Source organism: Puma concolor, chromosome D1 (assembly GCF_028749965.1).
Source record: "Puma concolor isolate L17-30 chromosome D1, mPumCon1.1.hap2, whole genome shotgun sequence".
Classification (NCBI taxonomy): Eukaryota; Metazoa; Chordata; class Mammalia; order Carnivora; family Felidae; genus Puma; species Puma concolor.
The window spans coordinates 66,691,609-66,716,535 of NC_141676.1; the positions used below are offsets into that span (position 1 = coordinate 66,691,609).

The window sequence follows — 24,927 nt, forward strand, 5'->3', positions numbered from 1 at the left end:
ACCACGGCCTTCATAAGGCGCCTATAAGGGATCTTCATGGAATTCCTCAGAACCCTTGTGCACTATGGGTGAGAATATAAATTGGTACATTGTGGAAAACAGTATGGAGGTTCCTCAAAAAATTAAAAATAAAACTACCATAAAATCCAGCAATTCCACTTCTAGGCATATATTCAAATGAAAGGAAATTAGGATCTAAAAGAAATATCTACACCCCCATGTTCACTGCACCATTATTCACAATAGCCAAGATAAGGAAACCTAAGTGTCCATTGATGGATGAATGAATAAGGAAAATGTGAGATGTATATAAATGAAATGGAATATTAATCACTCTTTAAAAAGAAGCCTTGCCATTTGTGAGAATATGGATGAAACTGGAAGACATTACACAAGCCAGATACAAAAAGACAAACATTGTATGATCTCAGTTATGTGTAGAATCTAAAAAAGTCAAACTCATAGAACCAAGGTAGAATGGCAGTTGGTAAGGGCTGGGGGAAGGGCAATGGGTAAATGCAGAAATGTTGGTCAAAGGATATAAACTACTTTCAGTTATAAGATGAATAAGTTCTGGAGATCTAATGACGATATTGGTGACTACTATTAATAATACTTGAAATCTTCCAGGAGAGCCCCGTGTCGGGCTCTGTGCTGACTGCTCAGAGCCTGGAGCCTGTTTCAGATTCTGTGTCTCCCTCTCTCTCTGCTCCTTCCCTGTTCATGCTCTGTCTCTCTCTGTCTCAAAAATAAATAAACGTTAAAAAAAAAATTAAAAAAAAAAAGAAAAGTCAGAAATTAAGATGTCCAAATAACCTGGATATACCTTTAAAAAGTAACAGCGAGGTCATAAGAGTAAGATAAACCTGAAAAGGTGTACAGGAAGAAACAGTACTGAGCTAACCTCAGAGCTTCGCAAACCTGTTAAGCCTAAAGCAATAAGAAAATGAAAGCTGAAGAAAAAAGGCAAAACAGTGTTTTACTTTTCTACAACTTTCATTTATTCATGGTAAGTCAAAAAATACCTAACAGTTGTTGGAAAATGTCCCTAAGAAATATGCCAATCAGAAACACTCAAGAAAATATGGAAATCAAGAACCAATCACAGAATTTGTTAAACTACTTATTGCCAACAGTTGGTCAGCATTGCTTCCTGACTGTGGACACTAACGGTGGATTCAGCTGTTTCCAAATGCAGCATAAAGGTATGGAATGGACCCGCGGAATGCATAGGAGAGCGTTATGTCCAAGCACAGCACAGTAGATGAGGCAGGGTGACAATGTAAGCCAGGCAGGAGGAAAAGGGAGCGCTGATGAGCAACAACAAACAAGTTGCCTAAAACTCTGTTAAAGAACAGTAGCAAGTAAGTGTGACTCACATGCTGGCATCAGATCCCCTCTCAGAGCTAGAACACTGGGCCTCTGTCAGGCAAAGAAAAGGAGTCCCCATGAATAGCCATCTCTGCAAACAGCAGTTACTGTCACTCCTTAAAAGACACAGGCATGGCTGGGGACCGGCACCGGCTGACAATACTTGGGTTTCGGCAGTGCCAGTTACTCAGAGGGAACATCGTGGTCAGAAACTTGGCGTCTACTAATAGAAATTCCATATCCAGATTAAGGGCACTCCTGGGCCCACTGTCCTCTGTAAGGTCAGGGCTCCCTTGGAGCACTGGGTCCAGTTCCGAGCACCACACTTTAAAAAGGACACTGACCAACATGAGAAAATGTAGAGGGGAGCAATCAGGATGGGGAGTTGAGGAAAAGTTGAAGCAATCCTACAACTGTTTGTTTGTATCATTTTTCCAATCTTTCAGTACTACAAATAAGGCTACAATAAATAACCTTGGGCCTAAATCTTTACGTACACCCTGAACTGTTTTCTTGAGATAAATTCTTAGAGGAGTTATTAGTTCAAAGGAAATAAACATTTTTAAGGCTTTTGCTACATCAAGCTGCCTGATAGAAAGAAAGTACCAATTTATAATCCTAGTGGCACATTAGATAGAAGGCCTAAAAAAACTTCTTTTTGTAAAATATTTACAAATTTTTTTTAGTAAAATATTTACAAATTTACTAAGGGAATTTTATTATTTTAGGTGCTTCTAAAGTTCCTTTCTAAGTGAAAAATTCTGTGAGTACAAGCATCATTCTCTAGTGTAAACAACACAATCTCTACATATCTCTGTATACTACCTTAACAATTATGGTAGCAAAGAGTGAATAAAGTTTTCAAAAAATTACTGGAGTTATACTAGCAAAACCTCAGCACTATTCCCATGTTTATTCAAAAAAAGATAATCATGTACTTTTATAAAAGATCCACAGGATGCACAAAACTTATCTAAATGTTAAGTTGAACCATATGAAGTTGCCATGTTTATAAGTCAAACACAGTCAGATATCAGCATCTTTGGTTCAACTTCATCTAATACTCCCTTCACCTTAAGCCTGATAATGTGCAGTTATTAGCCAATTGAGGAGTACAAGTACTTGGCCTGTTGATTGTTAATTGAGGGCCTGTAATAACAAGGAAAGAGTCCCTGCCAACCACTTCCATTCAGAATACTCAACACTCATGTAGCCCCTGTACTATATTTCCTATTTATCTTGTGGACACTCTCAAATTAGCTTCTTTCAAACACTTTCTATATAAGGTATAGCATTTCTATTTAGGTCATAAATTCAGTGATATGAGAGCAACTGGGACTGAGGCTGCTAGTCCAACTTGTGGTTCCTTGTGGTCAGGCACTTTCCCTATGATGACCCAGGGGAAAACATATAACGACCATCCCCATATCACAGAGGAGAAAACAAGCTCAGAGAGGTCTGGCTAAAGATATACAATTTTAAAACTATGAATATAAGTTCTGAACCCACACTTTGGCCACAAAGTCCTAGTACAACACTGCCTCTTTGTTACTATATACAACAATAATAGCTCTTGTTATTATTATATAATTAGTATCAATTTAGTGCTTACTAAGCACTGGGTCCTATTAAATTCTCATAATGACCCTAATAATTACTAGTAATTACAATTACTATTATCCCCACTTGGCAGATGAGGAAACTAAAGAACAGAGAGGTTAAGAAACCTGTCCCAGTCACACAGCCAGAAAGTGGCAGAGCTGGCATTCAAATGCAAGATTCGCTGTGGAGCTTCCATTTGTAACTGCCAATACTACACATACTCAACTTCAAAACTGTAGTGTAAGAGAAAAATAACAACACAAACAGTGCCTAAATATACCTGTAGTCTCACGCTTAATTTGTTAAGCAAAAACATTGTTTTAACGTTTATTCATCTTTGAGAGACAGAGAGAGACAGAGCATGAGTGGGGAAGGGGCAGAGAGAGGGAGACACAGAATCTGAAGCAGGCTCCAGGCTCTGAGCTGTCAGTACAGAGCCTGATGCGGGGCTCGAACTCACAAACTACGAGATCATGATCTGAGCCAAAGTCGGATGCTCAACCGACTGAGCCACCCAGACGCTCCGCAAATTTTTTTATTCTTAGATTATCTTTATATTTTTCTAAGTTTGTTTTACATAAAAACTTAAATAAAAGGGATTCTGTGGCAATGTAAAAACCAAACAACTTTTTTTTTTATCATGCAACAAAAAAGAAAACTGTAAAACAGTAGAGTAATTCATATGAGGCTCAAAAATCAACATATGAAATAGACTTAATTCACTTTCTATTTCCTAGAACAAAGAGAAACATTCAGGAAAAACTTAAAAAGAGCATTAGAAGTCCATTTTAATAATTCTTGTTTTAAAGAGTGTAGAAATCATGGTGAAAGAACATTTCAATCTTAGTACCAAACTAATTAGCTCTATACCCAGATATTTAGAATCTCCCCTTTGATCCCACATACACTAGACAGTGTAAAGATAATGATTTGTTTAAAAGCTTTATGTGTCCCCTTACCTATAAGGATAAACGTCTGAATAAGAGAAATAAAAAGGGGGCAAAGAAAATTTTTTAAAAGAAGGAAAGAAGATGGGTTAAAAAAAAAAAAAAGACCAACCTCCTCTCAGAAAGTATGGCCCATCCACATTAGAGAAAGGATTAAGCAGATACATTCAGCTTTTCTAACAGATTTTCTTTCTCTACGGCTTCAATACCCCTCTCACACTCACAGATAATCACATTAGTTTTGTCATTAAAAGCTCCCTTTTCATAGAATGCACCTAAACCGCTTAAACCACCCAGAGAGGTCGCATACATTATCAAACACCAAGACAAACGGAAGAGATTTTCCATTTTATGTCTTATTATTTCACTACATCTAACTGCATGCTCAGAAGGCCAAGCCAAAAGATTTGGTGAGTTATCAGCTAAAAAATTATTCCAAAATCAATAACCGCTATAGTATCCTTAAAAACTGTTCTTTAAGCTGAGAAGAGACCTAGTAGTTTCTATGCTGACAGAGCAGTCAAATGACAGAGAGGTTTTCTATTTCCCTTTTCTCTTCTTCCTTGTGCTCTCTCAGCCAAGTCCATGATTATTTCTGCATGAATGTTGCAGCTTCTGTTAACAGTAAACAAAAGCAAATGGAGTCTGAGTGTGCAAAGCCCACAAACAAATTAAAAAGAACGATACTTGAGTTGACACGGAAAAGGCATTCAATCACTGCCTCTGGATCTTTCAGAACCATACAGGGTCCAGGCAGAATTGGAAATCACCTACTTTTTTTCATAACCCAACTGTTACACATTATCTCACTATCCTAAGCCTAAGTTACAGACTTAGAAAAGGACGGCTGTTTGTCAGCCTTTTAAAAAGGAGGAAGTGTATCAGAGGGAGGAGGAGTTATGGTTAAATGGAACTATCCAAGTGAAAGAGCGGTCCCCAACTGGGTAGTGTTCCTGGGATTAGTGGGTTGGGAGAACAGAGAGGAGGTCAAGAAAGGAGAAATAGAATGAACAGTGAAAGAAAGTGATCTGAAGCTAAAAGTTTGGGAGGGAGACATGTAGTAGAAAAACTTTGAAATCATATAGGATAAAACTGGAAATAGAGGCAATGGAAAGTTCTCAAGCAGGGGGCAATGAGAGATTTCTTTTGGTTGGGTGCAGGCAAGAAACAGAAACATAAATATATTATAAGCAACCAAGAATTCCTTAATATGCCAAAAGAAAGGATAAAACCAGTAAGAAATGACTGAAGAGAATAACAAGAAGTAGTCCTGGAGAAAAGAAGTAAAACCTGATTGTCGGGCAAAGACACAAATTACCTTGCCTTAAAAATAAACTTTAATAATGCATATATACAGAAGATAAAAGAAGGACTGTGCTAAATCAAAAATAAATGGCAGAATATTTGAGATATACTCTACTAATTTTGAATGAATGAATTTTTAATGAATACTTAGGAGAGAGGAAGGATAGGATATTTATTTACATGTGAGATGCATCAGCAAATTTTTCAAAAGGAACATTAAAGAAATGGGGAGAAAAGCAAAGTTAGTGTTCCTTGTTCCAAATCATAATACAAACGAATACAAAAAAGCTGTATTCCTCTGGCTTTTTTCTAAATCAGGGGTTGGCACATCCCCAGGCCAAATCCAGGGTACTGCTTATTTTATAAATAAAGTATTATTGCATAGTCTTCCTCATTTACTTGTATTTGCCTATGGCTACTCTCCTGCCACACCTGCAGAACAGAGCAACTGTGACAGAGACCAAATGGCCCACAAAACCTAAAATTTTTATTATTAGCTGTTTACAAATAAAGTTTGCCAACTTCTGTTCCAAATACCAAGGGAATTCCCTGTATGTTTTTGATTTATGTATTTATTTTCAGAGAGTGACAGAGTGCAAGCAGGACAGGGGCAGAGTGGGAGACAGCAAGAATCCCAAGCAGGCTCCGCACTGACAGTACAGAGCCCAGCGCGGGGCTTGAACTCATAAACTGTGAGATCATGACCTGAGCCGAAATCAAGAGTTGGACACTCAACTGACTGAGCCACCCAGGCGCCCCATTCCCATATGCTTATCATGTGACAACTCATTTGTTCTTCAAATGGGCATAAAAATGCAAACTTAATTTTCACTTTGTAAACAGACTATAGTTAAATTTGATAGTTGTCACAATGTGGCTAGAGATCCACCCCAAAATCCAGCCAAATCCTCTCCTAATCCAGTGCGATAAGGTAAAAGATCAGAGGCTCTGAACAATGGTAGACCCAAGTTCAAACTGTGCTTTCCCCATTTCTTGACTGAGCTTAAATTTCCACTCCATTGTACCTCTTTTTCCCAGAGTATTTTTGTGGGGATTATATGGGACAGCATATATGAAAGTGTTCTGTAAATAGTAAAATAAGAGAGATAAGGCATTATTAGCACAAAGACATGTATGGAGGCTAACTGGCTCAAATTTAGTTTTTTTCTCATTACTTTGATCCAGGTTTTCTTACCATGAGAGAGATCTGATCTTTTAAATAACTCTGTATTGTCTAAATTCAATTGAATTCAATACAAATTTATCTGGCCTGCTATGTGCAAGACATCCACTTCTCATTCTAGTTTTTAGATGAATAGGATCTCTAATAGCAAATGACCTTGTTCTATTTGGGTTACAAAGTTTTAAGTAAAATGTTCATTTAATAGTTCAAAGGAACTTATGGGACACCTGGGTGGCTCAGTCAGTTAAGCGTCTTGACTTCAGCTCACGGTTCATGAGTTCGAGCCCCACGTCGGGCTCTGGGCTGACAGCTCAGAGCCTGGAGCCTGCTATGGATTCTGTCTCCCTCTCTCTCTGTCCCTCCCCTGCTCACACTCTCTCTCTGTCTCTCTCTCTCTGTCTCTCTCTCTTTCTCTAAAATATAAACATTAAGAAAAAAATTTTTTTAAATAGTTCAAAGGGACTGTTAAGTTCAAAGTGCTTTTGAAAACTGGTTTTCATCTGACCAAGTCTATTTATATTTCCAGCACTCATTCTACCTGTAGAATCAATTATATTCTCTAAACTTAACCATCAAGTTAGCCAAACTTTAATTTTAAAACTAATAAGAATATTCTTTACAAAGAAATGCTTAAAAGAGGATGAATACACAATAAAGAATTTTGTCATGAAAAGAACTTTAAAATTTATGGTGCGATGTATCTTTACAGTTTCCACAGTACTTTCATGTCTAATATTTTATTTGATCCTCAGCACAACCCTATGGAGAATGTAAGTATCATTACCTCACTTTGCAGAGGAAGACAGGGAGGCTCAGGTAGAAGACAGCCTTGCCCAAGATCACACAGCTGGTATATGGTGGTTCTGGATCAAAGATCCAGAGTCAGTACTCCTTCCACTCCACCCTGCTGCATGGGGATCACTCCTTTATGATATGTCGAGCACTTAGAACACATTAGCAGTTGACTGAGTCATAGCACTATGATAGCAGTTGCCTTTTATTAAGCACTAACCATATATGACATAGGTCTATGTGTCTCAGATGTATGACAAAGATGGAGTAAATTGTGCATGCAAAGTGTTCAGCACAGGACTTGGCACACAGTAATCGTTCCATTAGCAGCAACTACCGGTCTTAGCTCTAAATCATACAACTCTATAATCTATACATTTATCTCCTTTATTCAAATCAGAGAAAACTGATGTTTACAAACATTAGGTAAGGTGTCCAAGGTTGAGTAACCAGAAAGTGACAGAAGCCAGAATTTCTGCTCAGGTTGGTCATACTCAGAGCCCCTTTGTCATTGGAAATTCCTCTGATGCTAACAGTCATAGAAAGCACCAGTTTAAAAAACAAAACAAAAAGAGAGAGAAAAGTTCATATTAAAAGTGATGAAGGAGAGGGGCCTGATGGCACAAGTCCCTTAAGCATCTGATTTTTGATTTTGGCTCAGGTCATGATCTCACGGTTCATGAGATCAAGCCCCATGTTGGGCTCAATGCTGACAGCATGGAGCCTGCTTGGGATTCTCTCTCACCCTATCTCTCTGCCCCTCTCCCTTCTCAAAATAAATAAGTAAACTTAAGTAAAAAAAAGTAACGAAAGGATATTTTCCTATTACCTTGATAGGCCAAGCAGGCAAAGGCTGTAAAAAGTTAGACTCGTAAGGGTAGTCCACCATTGCCAGATTTATCCAGGTTTCAGAGATCCAGCCTTTCAAATGCTGAACATCCTGCGAATTTCTTAATGGGGTACATAAGTGAAGGGCTTCAGAAAGCCAATGCAAGCCACTGCCTGAAAACAGAATCACATTGTTGGAATATAAAAAGCACTACTTGACAGAAGGCTTTACTGATCACTTGGTATTTTAGAAAATTCAATCTTCTATACCATTTCTCCAAGTATGCTTTTTCAACATTCAATAAAATATTTTTAAAGCAACTGGAAAATCCCATGATAAACAAGTTGTCTATCTTCATGGGGTGTGCCAGAATTTATTTGAATTATTTCCTGTTTCAAAGATACTTTTGAAATAAGTAAATAAATAAACAAATGGAACATCAGAGAGCAATCAGAATGCATAAACCACAATGAAATAAAACAAACAGAAGTATCTGACAAACATAGTGTTGATCAAAAGACAGCAGATACAAAACATAGTACTATGTTCTTGATTACAGTGGATGATTATTATACTAATATACCATATTGGTTACGTTTCACTCCATGAAAATTCATCAAGTGATGTATTTTGATTTGTGTACTTTTCTGTATGTTATACTTAAAAATAAAAACAAGCAAGTGTTGAATTTAACAAGTGAAAGGTAAAACACTCCATGATTTTATTCTATTAATTAAAGCTTACCTGTTCTTGCGAGTCGAGTAATAGCACCCCAGGAATCGTGGATGGTCTCTGAACAATTTGGGCCACTTTTCCTAAAATCTTCAGTTACGATCTTCATAAATACACCACAAGGTACCAGATTACCAAAATGCCAGATGGGGGCAGAGGCTGCAAGAGCTCTAAATTGGAAGGAAAATAATAAAGGCAAACAGAAAAAAAATGTAACTCATCAAATTCAAGTTTTAAAATTGAAACGGACATTGAACAAAAATGGTGAGAAAAATAACAGCTGTTAATGAGATAAAAACCAGAAATCTCAGTACAACAGAAACAAATATCTAAGTATGCTGTGACAGTATTAAGAAGTGCTCATGTCCAATGAATAGCCACTTCTCCAAAGAAGACATCCAGATGGCCAACCAACACATGAAAAAATGCTCAACATCACTCATCATCAGGGAAATACAAATCAAAACCACAATGAGATACCGCCTCACACCTCTCAGAATGGCTCACATTAACAACTCAGGCAACAACAGATGTTGGCGAGGATGTGGAGAAAAAGGATCTCTTTTGCACTGCTGGTGGGAATGCAAACTGGTGCAGCCACTCTGGAAAACAGTGTGGAGGTTCCTCAAAAAATTAAAAATAGGACTACACTACGACACAGCAATTGTACTACTGGATATTTATCCAAGGGATACAGGTGTGCTGTTTCGAAGGAGCACATGCACCCCCATGTTTATAGCAGCACTATCGACAATAGCCAAAGTATGGAAAGAGCCCAAATGTCCATCGATGGATGAATGGATAAAGATGTGATATATACATACAATGGAGAATTACTCAGCAATCAAAAGGAATGAAATCTTGCCATTTCTAACTATGTGGATGGAACTAGAGCGAAATTAGTCAGAGAAAGACAAATATCATATGACTTCACTCATTTGAGGACTTTAAGATACAAAACAGGTGAACATAAGGGAAGGGAAGCAAAAATACTATAAAAACATGGAGGGGGACAAAACATAAGAGACTCTTAAATGTGGAGAACAAACAGAGGGTTACTGGAGGGTTGTGGGAGGAGGGATGGGCTAAATAGGTAAGAGGCATTAAGGAATCTACTCCTGAAATCATTGTTGTACTACATGCTAACTAAGTTGGATGTAAATTTAAAAATTAAAAAAATAAAAATAAAAAAAGAAGTGCTCATGTTCAACATAAATGCATTTACCCAACCACCATATGAGGGTATTTCATCCTGAACCAGGCTGCAAGCATGCCACCATAAGAGCCCCCTAGGGCAATGACAGGTTGATTTTTAGCTCCTGGGATTGTTCTTTTCAAGTATTTGATTAACACTGCAAAATCTGCCAGAGCTTGTTCTGATGTCAGATAATTCAAGTATCTGGAATCCTAAAGAAAAGTAACAAAGAACAAGTATAAATGTGCACATAATAGCAGCTTAGGCATAGCATAGATCCAGGGAAAAAGCCAGTCAGATAAGTTTTACTCCAAACAGAATTTCTAGGCTATTGAGTTAAAATGCCCAGTCAACGCAATAACAATGCTGATTTAAATAAATCATTAAAAAATTATTTCAAGTTTGTGCGAAGAACATAATGTATTTTGCATTCAAATGTAATTTCTATTAAATGCTATTTACCAAAGACTTTGTTGAGGTTGTAGAAACAATAGAAACAAACTGTAATATTTAATAGTAAATGTGATGGAATACAATTCTCAGCTTAACAGACAACTGCTGTATTACAATTTTTATTACTTTTTTTAAATTTTATTTGTTTTTGAGAGAGACAGACAGAGAGACAGAGCACAAGCAGGGGAGGCACAGAGAGAGAGGGAGACACAGAATCCCAAGCTGGCTCCAGGCTCTGAGCTGTCAGCTCAGAGCCCGAGGCCAGGCTCGAACTCATGAACTGCGAGATCATGATCTGAGCTGAAGTCGGATACTTAGCCAATTGAGCCACCCAAGGTGCCCCTACAATTTTTATTTTAAATTTTTTAACATTTAAAATGGCTACTGGGGCACCTGGGTGGCTCTGTTAAGCATCCGACTTTGGCTCAGGTCATGATCTCATAGTTCATGAGTTCGAGTCCAGCCTCAGGCTCTGGGCTGACAGCTCAGGGCCTGGAGCCTGCTTTAGATTCTGTGTCTCCCTCTCTCTCTCTGCCCCTCCCCTGATTGTATTCTCTCTCTCTCTCTCTCTCTCTCTGTCTCAAAAATAAACATTAAAAATAATTTAAAAAATAAAATGGCTACTATACAGGCAAAGGTAGACTGAATCTTGTGAAAAACTGAAGAATCATCAATAAAAATCAAACTCATCCTTCCTTATCAGAAAGATTATCATTATATCTGCATACCAACAACTGGAAATTACCCTGTTGTAAACAACTATAAAATTGGAGTTACAAAATGCAATACAGCAACTACATCCAGGCATTAGAAAACAGGCAACACAAGACGTTGATCCCTGAGAGAAGGATATTCATAAAGTAAGCCCCATGATCACTGTCTCTCTGCCTAGAGACAATTTCCTCAGTGCAACGTAGTGGGGTAAAGCTCAGAGTCCTGCTAAACTAAGGGAGCTAGTAAAGTGTATGATTGGACTCATAGGTGGAATTTGAGAAACTCAACAAATGAACATAGGGGAAGAGAAGGAAAAACAAGATAAAAACAGAGAAGGAGGCAAACCATAAGAAACTCTTTTAAATACAGAGAACAAACTGAGGGTTGCTGGAGAGGGAGAGGGCGGATGGGTTAAATGGGTGATGGGCATTAAGGAGGGCACTTCTCAGGGTGACCACTGGGTGTCATATGTAAGAGATGAATCACCGGATTCTACTCCTGAAGCCAAGACTACACTGTGTGTTAACTAACTTGAAAATTAAAAAAAAAAAAAAAAAAAAGTATCTCTCCTTTGAAAGAAAAAGTCTTATTCCTCTCTCTTTGAGCTTGGGCTGAGCTTAGTGACTTGGTTCTAATTAATGTGTCAGAAGTGACGTATAACTTCCAATGTTAAGTCACAATAAGCACTGCAGTTTCCACCTTGCTCTCTCTTGAGCCACCCAGGGACCCCAAGATACATACTTTCTGACCTCTTACCTCTTCTTTCATTATCTATCACTAGTTTTTACTTCCAATTTTCTATGTATAGTTGAGTGTCATTTTTTTCTAATCCTTGCATAACATTTGTAATATTAACCCCCATGCTACTGACAAATTCTGTGAGCACATGAAGGGAAAGAAGCGTATCAAAAAGAGCCCTTAGTTCCATTTTGCTAACAAAGTATGAACCATGGGGATCTAGGTGACATTATGTTTCTATCTGCAACAAGCTGACTTCTTCCAATGGTTTCAAGATCTATCAACTCTCCTAATCAGATAATTATGCAGAATAATAAGCTAAAGAATTGAGTTTCCCCCCATAGCCCAACAAATATCAGCAAATAGTTCTGTTCTTCATTCACAACACAAGAAATTTTCATTTATTTTATTTACTTATAATATGAGCTAATAAAACCTCTGAGAATGAAAATTAAAACTCTTTTCAGGGGTGCCTGGCTGGCTCAGTTAGTTAAGCATCTGACTTTAGCTCAGGTCATGACCTCATGGTTTGTGGGTTTGAGCCCCGCGTTGGGCTCTGGGCTGACAGCTCAGAGCCTGGAGCCTGCTTTGGATTCTGTGTCTCCCTCTCTCTCTCTCAAAAATAAACAAACACAAATATACATATATAAACTCCTTTCAAAATAGGCAGCCTAGAAAATTACTGGCCCCAAGTTCTTCTAAAAAGATGGTATATACATACTGGTAGTATGCATAATGATCTTAGGTAATCTTTTTTATTTTAATACTTGTTTTAATGTAATTTAGAAAAAAAAAAACTAGTACATAAAACCCTTGTTAAGATAATGCAAAATTTGAAAAGTTAGTTGTTCAAAGACAAGTATTATGTAAATAATAGCACAGATAGCAAATTCATATACCCAGAATCACAAAGTACATGAGTGACTCAGTTGAGGAAATAGTATCCTTTTTATTGGGTGTACAGTCTGTGGCCAAGGCCAAAACTCCTTGTGAGATTAGGAAAGGTCAGAAGGGAATCCAAGTGGCTATTTGGACTCACTGAGACAGAGATAATTTGTCCTTATTTTATTGAAAAATACCTTTAAAAAAAAAAAAAAGAAAAATACCTTTTTAAACATTTGAGTGCTCATTATACTTTTTCCTGTGGTAGACCCAATATATAATACATTATTAATATAATATATATTATAAGTGTATAATTTATAAAGTAGAATAATTTACTGATATTTCTGAAACAATGAGAAGTTCCCCTCACATTCTCTGCAGCCATATCTTAAGATTTCCCACTGAGTTAAAAAATGATCAACATTAGAAATGATAATATTATAGTTTAAAAAGGGCTTGGAGGCACCTGGGTGGCTCAGTCGGTTAAGCATCCGACTTTAGCTCAGGTCATGATCTCATGGTTCATGAGTTTGAGCCCTGCATCAGGCTCTGTGTGGACTGCTCTGAGCCTGGAGCCTGCTTCAGATTCCGTGTTCCCCTCTTTCTCTGCTTCTCCCCCTCTCGTGCTCTGTCTCTCTCTGTCTCTCAAAAATAAATAACATGTTAAAAAAATAAAAATAAAAATAAATAAAAAGCACCCAATCTGTTCAGCTGCATATAAAAAAGGAAAGATTAAATACAAATTATTGAAATTTCAGGCTATTCAAGCTAAAGCTATCATTTCTTTCTTAAAGTGGAACATGTAATTAGAACATGTAATACTCTAAACTTCAAAAAAAACCTTTTAAACTTAAAATTAAAAACTATACAGGCATACCTCAGAGATATTGCAGGTCTGGTTCCAGACCACTACAATGAAGTTAATATCTTAATAAAGCAAGTCCAATGACTATTTTGGCTTCCTAGTGCATATAAAAGTTATGTTTACACCATACTGTAGTCTATTAAGTGTGAATTAGTATTATTTCCAAAAAGATGTATACACTTTTTTTATTTAAAAAAAATTTTTTTTTAATGTTTTTATTTATTTTTGAGACACAGAGAGACAGAGCATGAGCAGGAGAGGGGCAGAAAGAGAAGGAGACACAGAATCAGAAGCAGGCTCCAGGCTCTGAGCTGTCAGCCCAGAGCCCAATGCAGGGCTCCAACTCACAGACTACGAGATCATGACCTGAGCCAAAGTCGGACACCCAACCGACTGAGCCACCCAGGCACCCCAAAAGATGTATACACTTTAATTTAAAAATACTTCATTGATAAAAAATGCTAACCATCATCTGAGCTTTCAGTGAGTTTTTTTGAGCTTTCATCTTTTTTACCAGTGGAGGGTCTTGCCTAAATGTTGATGGCTGTTGACCAGTCAGGGTGGTGATTGCTGAAGGATGGGTTGGCATTGGCAATGTCTTAAAACAAAACAACAATAAAATTTGCCATATCAATTGACTCTTCCTTTCATGAATGATTTCTTTGTAGCATGTGACGCTGTTCAATAGAATTTTCCCCTCAGAATTTTTTTCAGAATTGGAGTCAATCTTCTCAAACCCTGTAGCTGCTTTAAAGTTTGTTTAATTTTCTACATTCATTGTTGACATTTCAGCAATATTCACAGTATTTTCACCAGCAGCAGTTTCCATCTCAAGAAACCAATTTCTTTGCTCATCCATAAGAAATAACTCCTCATCCATGAGAAACAACTCTTCATCCATTCAAGTTTTATCACAAGATTTCAGCAATTTAGCACATCTTCAAGGTCCACTTCTAATTCTGATTCTCTTATTTCCACGACATCTGCAGTTACCTCCTCCACTGAAGTCTTTCTTGAAACCCTCACAGTCATCCACACGGTTGAAATCAGCTTCTTCCAAACTCCTGTTCATGTTGATATTTTGACCTCTTCCCATGAATCCTGAATATTCTTCATACCATATAGAATGGTGAATCCTTTAGAAGGTTTTCAATTGACTTTGCCAAGATGCATCAGAGAGGAATCACTCTCTGTGGCAGCTATACCTTACAAAATGTTTTTTGTTTGTTTGTTTGTTTGTTTTTTCAGAGAGAGAATGAGCAGAGGAGAGGCACCAGAGGATCCAAAGCAGGCTCCCTGCTAACAGCAGAGAGCCCGATGTGGGGCTCAAACCCAAGAACTGTGAGATCATGACCTGAGCCAAAGTCAGATGCCTAACCAGCTAAGCCACCCAGGTGCCCCACAAATGTATTTCTTAAATAAGATTTGAAAATCAAAGTGACTCCTTGATCCATGAGTTGCAGAATGGATGTTGTGTTAGCAGAAATGAAAATAATATTCATCTCGTCATACATCTCCATCAGAGGTCTTGGGTGACCAGATGCATCGTCAATGAACAATAATATTTTGAAAGGAACTTTTTTCTTCCCGAGCAGTAGGTCTCAACAGTGGTCGTAAAGTATTCAGTGAACCATGTTGTGAACAGATGTATAGTCATCAAGGCTCTGTTCTTTCATTTATAGAGCACACACAGAGTAGATTTAGCATAATTTTTTAGGGCCCTAAGATTTTCAGGATGGTAAATGTGCATTGGCTTTAATTTAAAGTTACCAGTTACATTAGCTCCTAACAAGAGAGTCAGGCTGTCCTGACGACTTCAAGCCAGGCATTGACTTCTCTTTATGAAAGTCCTCAATGGCATCTTCTTTCAATAAAAAGCTGTTTTGTCTATATTGAAAATCTGTTGTTTACTGTAGCCACCTTCATGATTTATCTCAGCTAGATCTTCTGGATAACTTACTGTAGCTTCTACATCAGCACTCTTCTACCCAGACCTCTCAAACTTTCTCCTTACCAGCAGTAAGACTGTTTCACTTTCTTGTCATTTGTATGCTCACTGGAAGAGCATTTTAATTTCCTTCAAGAACTTTTCCTTTGCATTCACAACCTGGTTAAATGTTTGTTACAAGAGGCCTAGCTTCCAGCCTCTCTCAGCTTTCAACATGCCTTGCTCACTATACTTAATCATTTCTAGTTTTTTATTTAAAGTGAGAGACATACAACTCTTCTTTTCATTGGAACACTCAGAGGCCAGCTGGCCTCATTTCAACATTTTTATGTCTCAGGGAATAAGGAGGCCTGAGGAGAGAGACAGAGATGGGGGAATGGCCAGTTGGTGGGACAGTCACAACACACACATTATTTATCAATTAAGTTTGCCATCTTATGTGAGCATCTTCTAGATCACTGATTGCAGATCACCATAATAAATGTAATAATAATGAAAAAGTTTGACATATTACAATAATTACCATAATGCAACACAGAGAAACAAAGTAAGCAAATGCTGTTGGAAAAATGGCACTGATAGACTTGCCCAACACAGGGTTGCTACAAACCTTCAATTTGCAAATAACACATGATCTATGAAGTCCAGTAAAGTGAAGTTCAATAAAACAAGGTATGCCTGTACTTACCTTGAATGAATTGTTACCAAAAGGTAGGGATTCTCCATAGTATCGATGTTCAGCAAATACCAACATAGCTTTCAGTTCCTCAGCCACATCCCACATGAACCCCTAGGGAGAATTTACAAATTCACAGGATAAAAATCATTTTTTATGTTTAACAGTCATTGAACCTTTTGCCAAGTCATATGAGATGAATGTTAAACCAGACCAAAAAGAGCTCTGAGAAGTTGCACAATTTATATTTGTTCTACAGATAAATAACTGTTGTTTCGTTGTTGCATGTTAATCTCATACTATAGTACAGTGAGATAATTAAAAATAAGCCCAAGTCACTCAACCACCTATCATTCCAACTCTCCTTATTCTGACACGGGAGCTGCATAATCAATATTTTGTCAAAAATAGTCTTCAAATTGCACTGTGTATAAAATAGTCTAGGAAAAACTGTAGATATCTAAGTTAGCTGCCTACCCATAAACATTTACAACATAAAAAAAAAAAGAAATACAAATAAGCATACTGGGCTCCCTTGGGTTTTATATTAATCTTATTTTCTCAAAAATAAGTAGTAGCTAACAATAGCTAATAATAATTGAGTACTTACAATGTGTCGGGCTGCTCTAAATACTCCATATATATTACTTCATTTGATTATCACAACAATCTAAGAGATAGGTACTTTTAGTAACCCCATTTTACAGACAAGGGCACTGAGACACAGTAGTTTAAATATCCTGTAACAGTCACACAGCTAGAAAGCGGCAGAGCCAAGATTCAAGCACAGGCTAGCTTCACAGTACAATCATCAAATGCTTTCAGATCTTATTTCCATACTTAATGCTGGTCATTAATCAATCACTGAATTTTTTCTCTTACCTCAAGTGGTGCCCTCAGAATCCTTCTCAACAAAGCACTCTAGACAGCCAACATCAATCGATTAGATTTAAATTTAGCACAGATTAAAAACTATGTGTCATTCCTAGGGCACACTGCTGTTTTTTAATGAACTGCTGCTTCCTAACAAGGGCTAAGAACCTCTTAAAGTTTTTATTCATCTTGATCAATAAATGAACAATTTAAAGAGCTACATGCACGTGACGATGGAGAATTTAACCTGTTATCTGTGATGGTTTCAATAACCTTCACTTTCTCTCTTAACTCCTTGCCCATTTCCTGCCATTTATCTGCAGACCCTGTAACAACCATCTCAAGCATGCCCTCCTCTGCCTGCCCCATTTTGGCATTGCTGATCAGTCCTGCCTCTCAACACCACCGTGCTAGGTATAGATCTCTATTACTACGCTGAAATATTTGTTTATATGTGTCTTACCCTACCAGACTATGAACTTCTTTTTTTTTAAGTTTATTTATTTATTTTGAGAGAGAGAAAGCACGAGCAGGGGAGGAGTAAAGAGAAAGGGAGAGAGAGAATCCCAAGCAGGCTCTGAGACACCAGCCTGGAGCCCGACTAGGGGCTTGACACAAGGCTTGAACTCACAAACCATGATATCATGACCTGAGCTGAAACCAAGAGCTCAACCCAGAGTCACCCAGGTGCCCCCAGACTGTGAGCTTCTTAAGGATAAGGATCATCTATCAAAATAGCCAGGCCTCTGGGGAGCTGAACTCAGGCTTTCAAAGGAAGCAATTTAATTGAACATTGATTGTAGTCAGTAATTTTTGCCTGCATCTATCTCAGGGTGTTTTTATTTTTCAGAAGAGGTCCATGTAATATATTAACAATTTAATAACACTCTGTGCCAGCACTGTCCTAAATTCCTAACTCTTATTTAGTCCTCACAGCAACTGTTATGAACTAGATTATTATCACTACACCCATTTAACAGGTAAAAAAACCAAGGCACAGAAGAAGAGACTGCCCAAAGTCACACAGCATAATGGCAAAACCAGAATTCAATCCTAACCAGTCTGTCACTCTTGACCATTCTGCTACAGTCTCTTAATAAATGAACATCCAGATTATGTGATAGTGCAACCAGGACATTTTAGTATAAAGAGAGGTGTCTAGGGCTGGGAAAGGGCCAGGACCCTTCTAAGGATCTACATCTAGTCACTTCCCTGGAACTGTTCCTACACTGTGTAGCTCTTCCTTTCTGTCACTTCTAAGGTAAGCCTTAAATTATGCTGCCTGTCAGAGCAGTGGAGGCAAGAACATCTGCCTGTCTATAAGAAAGAGGAAAAAGAGCTGGGAAAAATAAATGGACACGAGAAGCTGCCCCATGGCCGTGGCATAAATGGGGCCGTGCCCCATGAGAAAGAGAAAAAGACAAAGCAGCCTCAGTTGTTTCACAGAATAACTAAGCAGGAATCTGATGGAAAATAAATCCTGATTTCACTTGTCACTGATGTAAGAGAAAGAGACATCCTAGGATCTGAATTATTTGATTTCAACTAACATATCTAGACTCAACAGTCTTAAGGAAATATTGAAAAATGAGAAATGCAATAACATTATAATTGGGTCGATATCTTTGCTTTCAATTCAGTTTAGTTCAACAAACATTTACTAAGACCTCTTGAATACCAGGCACCGTGGTGGACATTGGCAATGGAGAAAATGTGACTCAGTCTTCAGTTTAAGGTAATTCACAGACTAGCTTTTTGGTAGAAAATTGACATTTTCTAGTCACAGCACTAGAACATAAAAAAAGGAAAATATCTTCCTTTCAAGTGTCCTTCTAAAGTAAATTTTGTTAATGGATTTAAGTGTTATTATAAAAGACAATAGAATGTATGGTCAGGAAAGCAAGCTAACATCTATACTATTTTTTTACTCACAAATATAAGAAAAATAGTAGAACAGGAAAGCTAAACTAAAATATAGCTACAACTTTACCTCTGTCCATTTCTATTTGACAATCAAACTTGCATTTTGTTTTTCTTATTTGCACTGGCATTGTTTAGATTTTATTCATTCATTTAACAAATATTTATTGAGCACATACTGTATGTCTAGCACAGTTCTTAGACTGAAAATACAATACTAAACAAAAAAACAAAAATTCATGCCCTCATGTTTATATCCTGGAGACCATAATCAAAACAAACAAAAACCAAAAAAATCTATATGCAATAATATTCCTCTTCCCATGTCCCTCATATCCTTATTCACTCTAGAAATAAATTGGGATTAAAAAAAAAAATCTAAGATTCAATTGTCCAAAAATAGTATTTCACTCTTTTCATGAGTAATTCTTTAAACTCTAAAGAGCTTCTTGATTAAGTACAGTAATATTTGTTCATATATACCGCAAAACATTTTCTTCTAGTTTGTCATAATAAAAGGCAAAGTGAGCATAGGAATTTCACAAATTTGCACATACCGTATTATTGCAAAACCAGACAATGTCTCCTTCATTACCAGTGTAGAAAAGTATTGATCCATCATCTTTCTTCCAGTGTTCATCAGCTAGTAAGTACCGCTGTTTAAAAGTTTTATCTGTAGTAAATCCAAAATGATCAACCTATGACAAAAACAAAGCAGACAAATTTCAGAGGAAAGTAAATGAGATCAATAAAAAAGTAATTAAACTTATTCTTTCATTAAAACCGAACTAAGCTACAAAAATATTCACAAAACTTTTTAAACTTCATTTGATTTTAATTACAAGGGCACCTGGGTAGCTTAATAGGTTAAACATCTGACTTTGGCTCATGTCATGATCTCGCAGTACATGAGTTCAAGCCCTGTGTCAGGCTCTGTGCAAACAGCTCGGAGCCTGGAGCCTGCAGCCTGCTTCAGATTCTGTGTCTCCCTCTCTCTCTGCCCCTCCCCTGTTCATGCATTGTTTCTCTCAAAAATAAATAAATGTTAAAAAAAAGTTTTAATTGATTTTAATTGCAGTAGTAATATTGGCACTGTTATTTTGAAGTTACTTTCTTTATATTGTAAAATAAAACAATGTTAGGGGTGCCTGGCTGGCTCTGCTGGTAGACAGCATGTGACTCTTAATCCCAGGGTTGTGAGTTCAAGACCCACGCTGGGTGTGGAGCCTATCTAAACACAACAACAACAATAAAACAATGTTATTGGTACTCAAGATTCTCAGTGATAAGATAACAGAAAAGATAAAAGATAACAATTATAAAATCAAGGAGTTACTTAAAAACACAGTATGGTAAAACTGAAGTGGAAATAGGATATGAATTCATTAAATTTTTAAAATACAGATATCCCTTATGTTTTGAATTTTCATTATCCAAACTTTCAATATCAAAATTCATGGATTAAACAGACCACTGAAAAGGTCTATAAACACTGTCACCCCAGTAACAACTGACATTCCAAGAACTAGGATTTTGGTGTTTAATACCATTCCACACTAAAAGGAACTAGGGCTTGTCAGTGAAGTGGCTGACTAACATTTTGGGACAAGGAAGCTAAATGATAAACCTATACATCTTGCTGTGCATGGAAGGAAGGAAGTGCTCAAAAATTAATGCAGCGATGTCTAACAGATATAGGAACCAACTACAAGGGACTATATTATTGGCTTGTTTTAACAAACTGAACATAAAACAAGTTGAACATATAAAGAATAATGATTGTAGCTGATTGAAGCATTCAATTCACAAAAATCTACTAGTTCAGATGGATATCAAAAAGGAAACAAATATATATGGTCATATGCCACCATTTAAGGTATTTATTAAACCAACTCCTAATTTAGAAATTGGGAATACAAAAAAGAACTCAATATTTAACCTGAGTTTCCAATAGAATTGTGTTTCAAGGTACCAAATAGTCCCAGTTAATGAAAAAGACCTCTGTTTAATTAAATGTCAGCTAATGCAGAAGGAATGACAGAATTAGAAAAATGACAGTTTTGCAAACCCTTATGAAGTTACTGATTCAGGCAAGAATTACCACATGGTGTTAAAAACATTAGGAGAATAAATGACAGGGAAATGAAGATTCATCTTAGTGCCAGAGTAATATCATGGAGAGTGCTCTCTTGTCACCAAGGCAAAATGGAACTTTACAATGGAAGAATCAGGCTGCCATCACCTCAATCTAGTGATGAAAATTAGCATCACTAACAGTGGGGCAGGCATAGATTATGCACCTCCTCACGTGGTACAACACAAAGCAAACTTCACCTATGATAAAATCGTGCCCAAAATGTTCAACTTGTATCTTTTTCCACCCTTTAGATCTAATTTCTTATGGATCTAATTTCCTGTTTCCAGGAAATACACAGTGTAGAACAACAAGCGAAAGGCACTCTGAATAAGCAGTTGGACAAATCCAAATGTGCGATAAGACAATGGTAAGGCAATGTCATGATAAATAAATTAGATTAAACAAAATTTAAGGAACAAAATAACCAGATGCAATGCATGATTCCAGATTGTATCCTAGTTTGAACAAATGATACAAATGATAATTAGGACAATTAGGTTAATGTGAATATGGACTAGGTATTAGAAGAATCTAATAACTTGTTAATTTTGTTAGGGGTGATCATATTGTGGCTGCATAAGTAAATGTTTTTACTTTTTACACCTGTATATTGAAGGATTTAGAGATAGAATGTCATGCTGTCTGCAATTTACTTGAAAATATTTCAACGCAAAAAAGTAAGATGAATTTAAAGGAAGAAATTTTAATCTATACTGAAAGAGACAAAATACACAGTGAGACTTTAAAACGTGTATAAAACGTGTCAAAAATGATAAAAATGACATAATAATTTCAAGCTTAAAATGAACTTTAGGGGCGCCTGGGTGGCTCAGTCGGCTCAGGTCATGATCTCACGGTTCATGAATTCAAGCCCTGCATTGGGCTCTGTGCTGACAGCACAGCCTGGAGCCTGCTTCAGGTTCTGTGTATCTCTCTCTCTCTATTCTTCCCCCACGTGCACGCTCTCTTTCTCTCAAACATAAATAAACATTAAAAAAAATGAACTTTAGGGGGTGCCTGAGTGGCTCAGTCGGTTGAGCTCCTGACTTCAGCTCAGGTCATGATCTCACAATTTGTGGCTTCGAGCCCCGCATCAGGCTCTGTGCTGACAGCTCAGAGCCTGGAGCCTGCTTCAGATTCTGTGTCTCCCTCTCTCTCTGCCCCTCCCCTGCTTGCACTCTCTCTCTCTCTCTCTCTCTCTCTCTCTCAAAAATAAATAAAACTTTTTAAAAACAGGTTTTTTTTAAATGAACTTTAAATTTTGGGGATTTTTTTAACCTTTCACTTAATAAACTCACCATTTAAAATATAATTATCAAATCCTACAACATGGCAAGATTCATGCGCAATCTACCTGAATTTACAGTGTTATCCCACAGTACAGACGCCCACTGAGCCTTTAGGATCATAGGGCCAGAGGCAACTGGGTAGCTCAGTGGGTTAAGCATTCGACTTTTGATTTGGGCTCAGGTCATGATCTCACGATTCATGAGTTCGAGCCCTATGGGCTCTGTGCTGACAGTGTGGAGCTGGCTCGGGATTCTCAATCTCTCCCTCTCTGCCCCTCCTCCATGCACATGTACTCTCTCTCTCTCTCTAAATAAATTAATTAACTTTTAAAAAAAGGATCACGGAGATGAATTTCTCTAGTACTTGGGAGACACAGAAGTGAAAATGCTGCATCTGGTCTGAGGCAGACCCAGTGATCCAGAGCTGCTCCAGCCTGTCCAGCCTAAACCAGGCTCTCCAAGACTTCCGTAGGCCATTCTAAAACAGATGGGACTCCATAACCCAGCTCCATCTACACACACATACCTACTTCACATTCATACCAGAGGTCCCAAAAGGCAAGTTTCTCAAAACTGCACTAAATTGCATACCTCCTGATGTCCATGATCATTGCTATATATAGTCCTAATACATAAGCTATTCTAATCTAAAGATGGCCTCCCTCAGGAAAATAAACAGTTTGTATAGAACAGGTTTATAATAATGATGTCCATGTGCTAAAAACCAGTAGCATTATATATGTTAATTCAACATATATAATCAATCACTCATTCAACCAGCATCTATTGAATGGCCAAGTTCTCGTTCTGGACCAAGAAGTAAGTTAAGCAATGGGATAAAGTGTTGGCTAAGCCACAACCCCTACATTTAATTTAAACTAGGGGCGCCTGGATGGCTCAGTCGGTTAAGTGTCCGACTTCGGCTCAGGTCATGAGCTCACAACCTGTGGGTTCAAGCCCTGCATCGGGTTCTATGCTGACAGCACAGCCTGGAGCCTGCTTCAGATTCTGTGTCTCCCTCTCTCTCCCCCTCCTCCTCTCAAAAATAAATAAACATTAAGAAAATTAAAGACAAATAAACTAATTCAACTATACCCACTCAGCCTAAAAATAAAAGAGAGCAAGAGAAACAGACAATGGAGGGAAGATAGACAAGTGATTCCACTTGCCTCCATTCAGTAAGTATAGCGCTCCTCCATGTGAGGTCCCTACAAGTCAGCATCAGCATCACCTGGGAATCTGTTAAAAATGCAAATGCTCTGGCTAAATCCCAGAACTACTGAATCAGAAATTGTGGATGGTAGAACCCAGTAGTCTGTGTTTTAACAAGCCCTCCAAGTGATTCAGGTGTACAGCTGAAGTTTTAACAATGACTAAGTTAGCCTAAGCCACAAAATGGAACATGAATCTGCTATTCCTTCTCTTGATCTAGGTTTCAGAATACCTCTAATACTATAAACATCTCACCATTCTGAATGAGATTCTGGTGTTTAAAGATGTGCATTACCACCCAACATGGTCCCCAAATACAAGCCAACTTCATCATTTGAAGCTCAAAAGGAAAAACCATCATCTGTTTCACCAAAAAAGAAAAGACTGGCTGTGCTGGACTTAAAGAAAGTAGGTACATGTCTCTCTAACAAGACACCTTACCATGGGATTCTCAAAGATTATTCTGCTTCTTGTAAAATGAGATATTGTTGTACCCTTAAAAAGTAGCCCACAAAAAACCGTATTTCAATAATCCAGTCTAAAGGTTTGAAATTTGAAACCATGTAGAATTACAAGGGCCACAAAAACTTTAGAACCAGAGAAAGCCAACTTCCATGTGTGACCACTGTCTGGCCACTACTGCTGTGAGCAATTCATCCCTAACTATTTAGATTAGGAAGAGAAGGGAAGAACTCAGGTAGAGAAAGCAGGTTTGCAAATTAATAGACCTAAACTTGAATCTCTACTGTGAGGCCTCAGGCAAGTCACTTAACCTTTCTGAGCCCAGTATCTTCCTATATAAAATAAGGATAACACAATTTAAAGGATTGCTGGAGTGCCTGGGTAGCTCAGTCAGTTAAGTGTCCAACTTTGGCTTATGTCATAATCTCACGGTTCATGGATCCGAGCCTTTGTTTTGGGCACTGTGCTGACAGCTCAGAGCCTGGAGCCTGCTTCGAGTTCTGTGTCTCCCTCTCTCACTGTTCCTCCCCCCGTTCACACTCTGTCTCCCTCTCAAATAAAGATTTAAAAAAAAGTTATTTTAGGGGCACCTGGGTGGCTCAGTCGGTTAAGTGCCCAACTTCACTCAGGTCATGATCTCATCGTTCGTGGGTTCGAGCCCCACATCAGGCTCTGTGCTAACAGCTCAGAGCCTGGAGCCTGCTTAGGATTCTGTGTCTCCCTCTCTCTACCCCTCACCGGCTCACATTCTGTCTGTCTGTCTGTCTCTCTCTCTCTCTCTCTCTCTCAAAAATAAATA

General features: G+C 37.8%; 1 protein-coding gene across 6 annotated transcripts in view; it reads right to left on the reverse strand.

The window, feature by feature from the left end:
- PRCP (prolylcarboxypeptidase) overlaps nucleotides 1-24,927 on the reverse strand; it is a 140,906-nt gene that overhangs the window by 77,474 nt on the left and 38,505 nt on the right. For all 6 annotated transcript variants that reach the window (XR_015241130.1, XR_015241128.1, XR_015241129.1 and 3 more), the window contains 5 exons: nucleotides 19,586-19,726; nucleotides 16,248-16,349; nucleotides 9,987-10,168; nucleotides 8,774-8,931; nucleotides 8,030-8,202 (listed from right to left, as the gene is read on the reverse strand). Coding sequence is in view for 3 of the 6 variants with exons in the window: in XM_025928077.2 (XP_025783862.1) it covers nucleotides 8,030-8,202; nucleotides 8,774-8,931; nucleotides 9,987-10,168; nucleotides 16,248-16,349; nucleotides 19,586-19,726 (756 nt within the window). In the remaining 3 variants the exon portion in view is untranslated. The remainder of the gene's footprint in view (nucleotides 1-8,029; nucleotides 8,203-8,773; nucleotides 8,932-9,986; nucleotides 10,169-16,247; nucleotides 16,350-19,585; nucleotides 19,727-24,927) is intronic.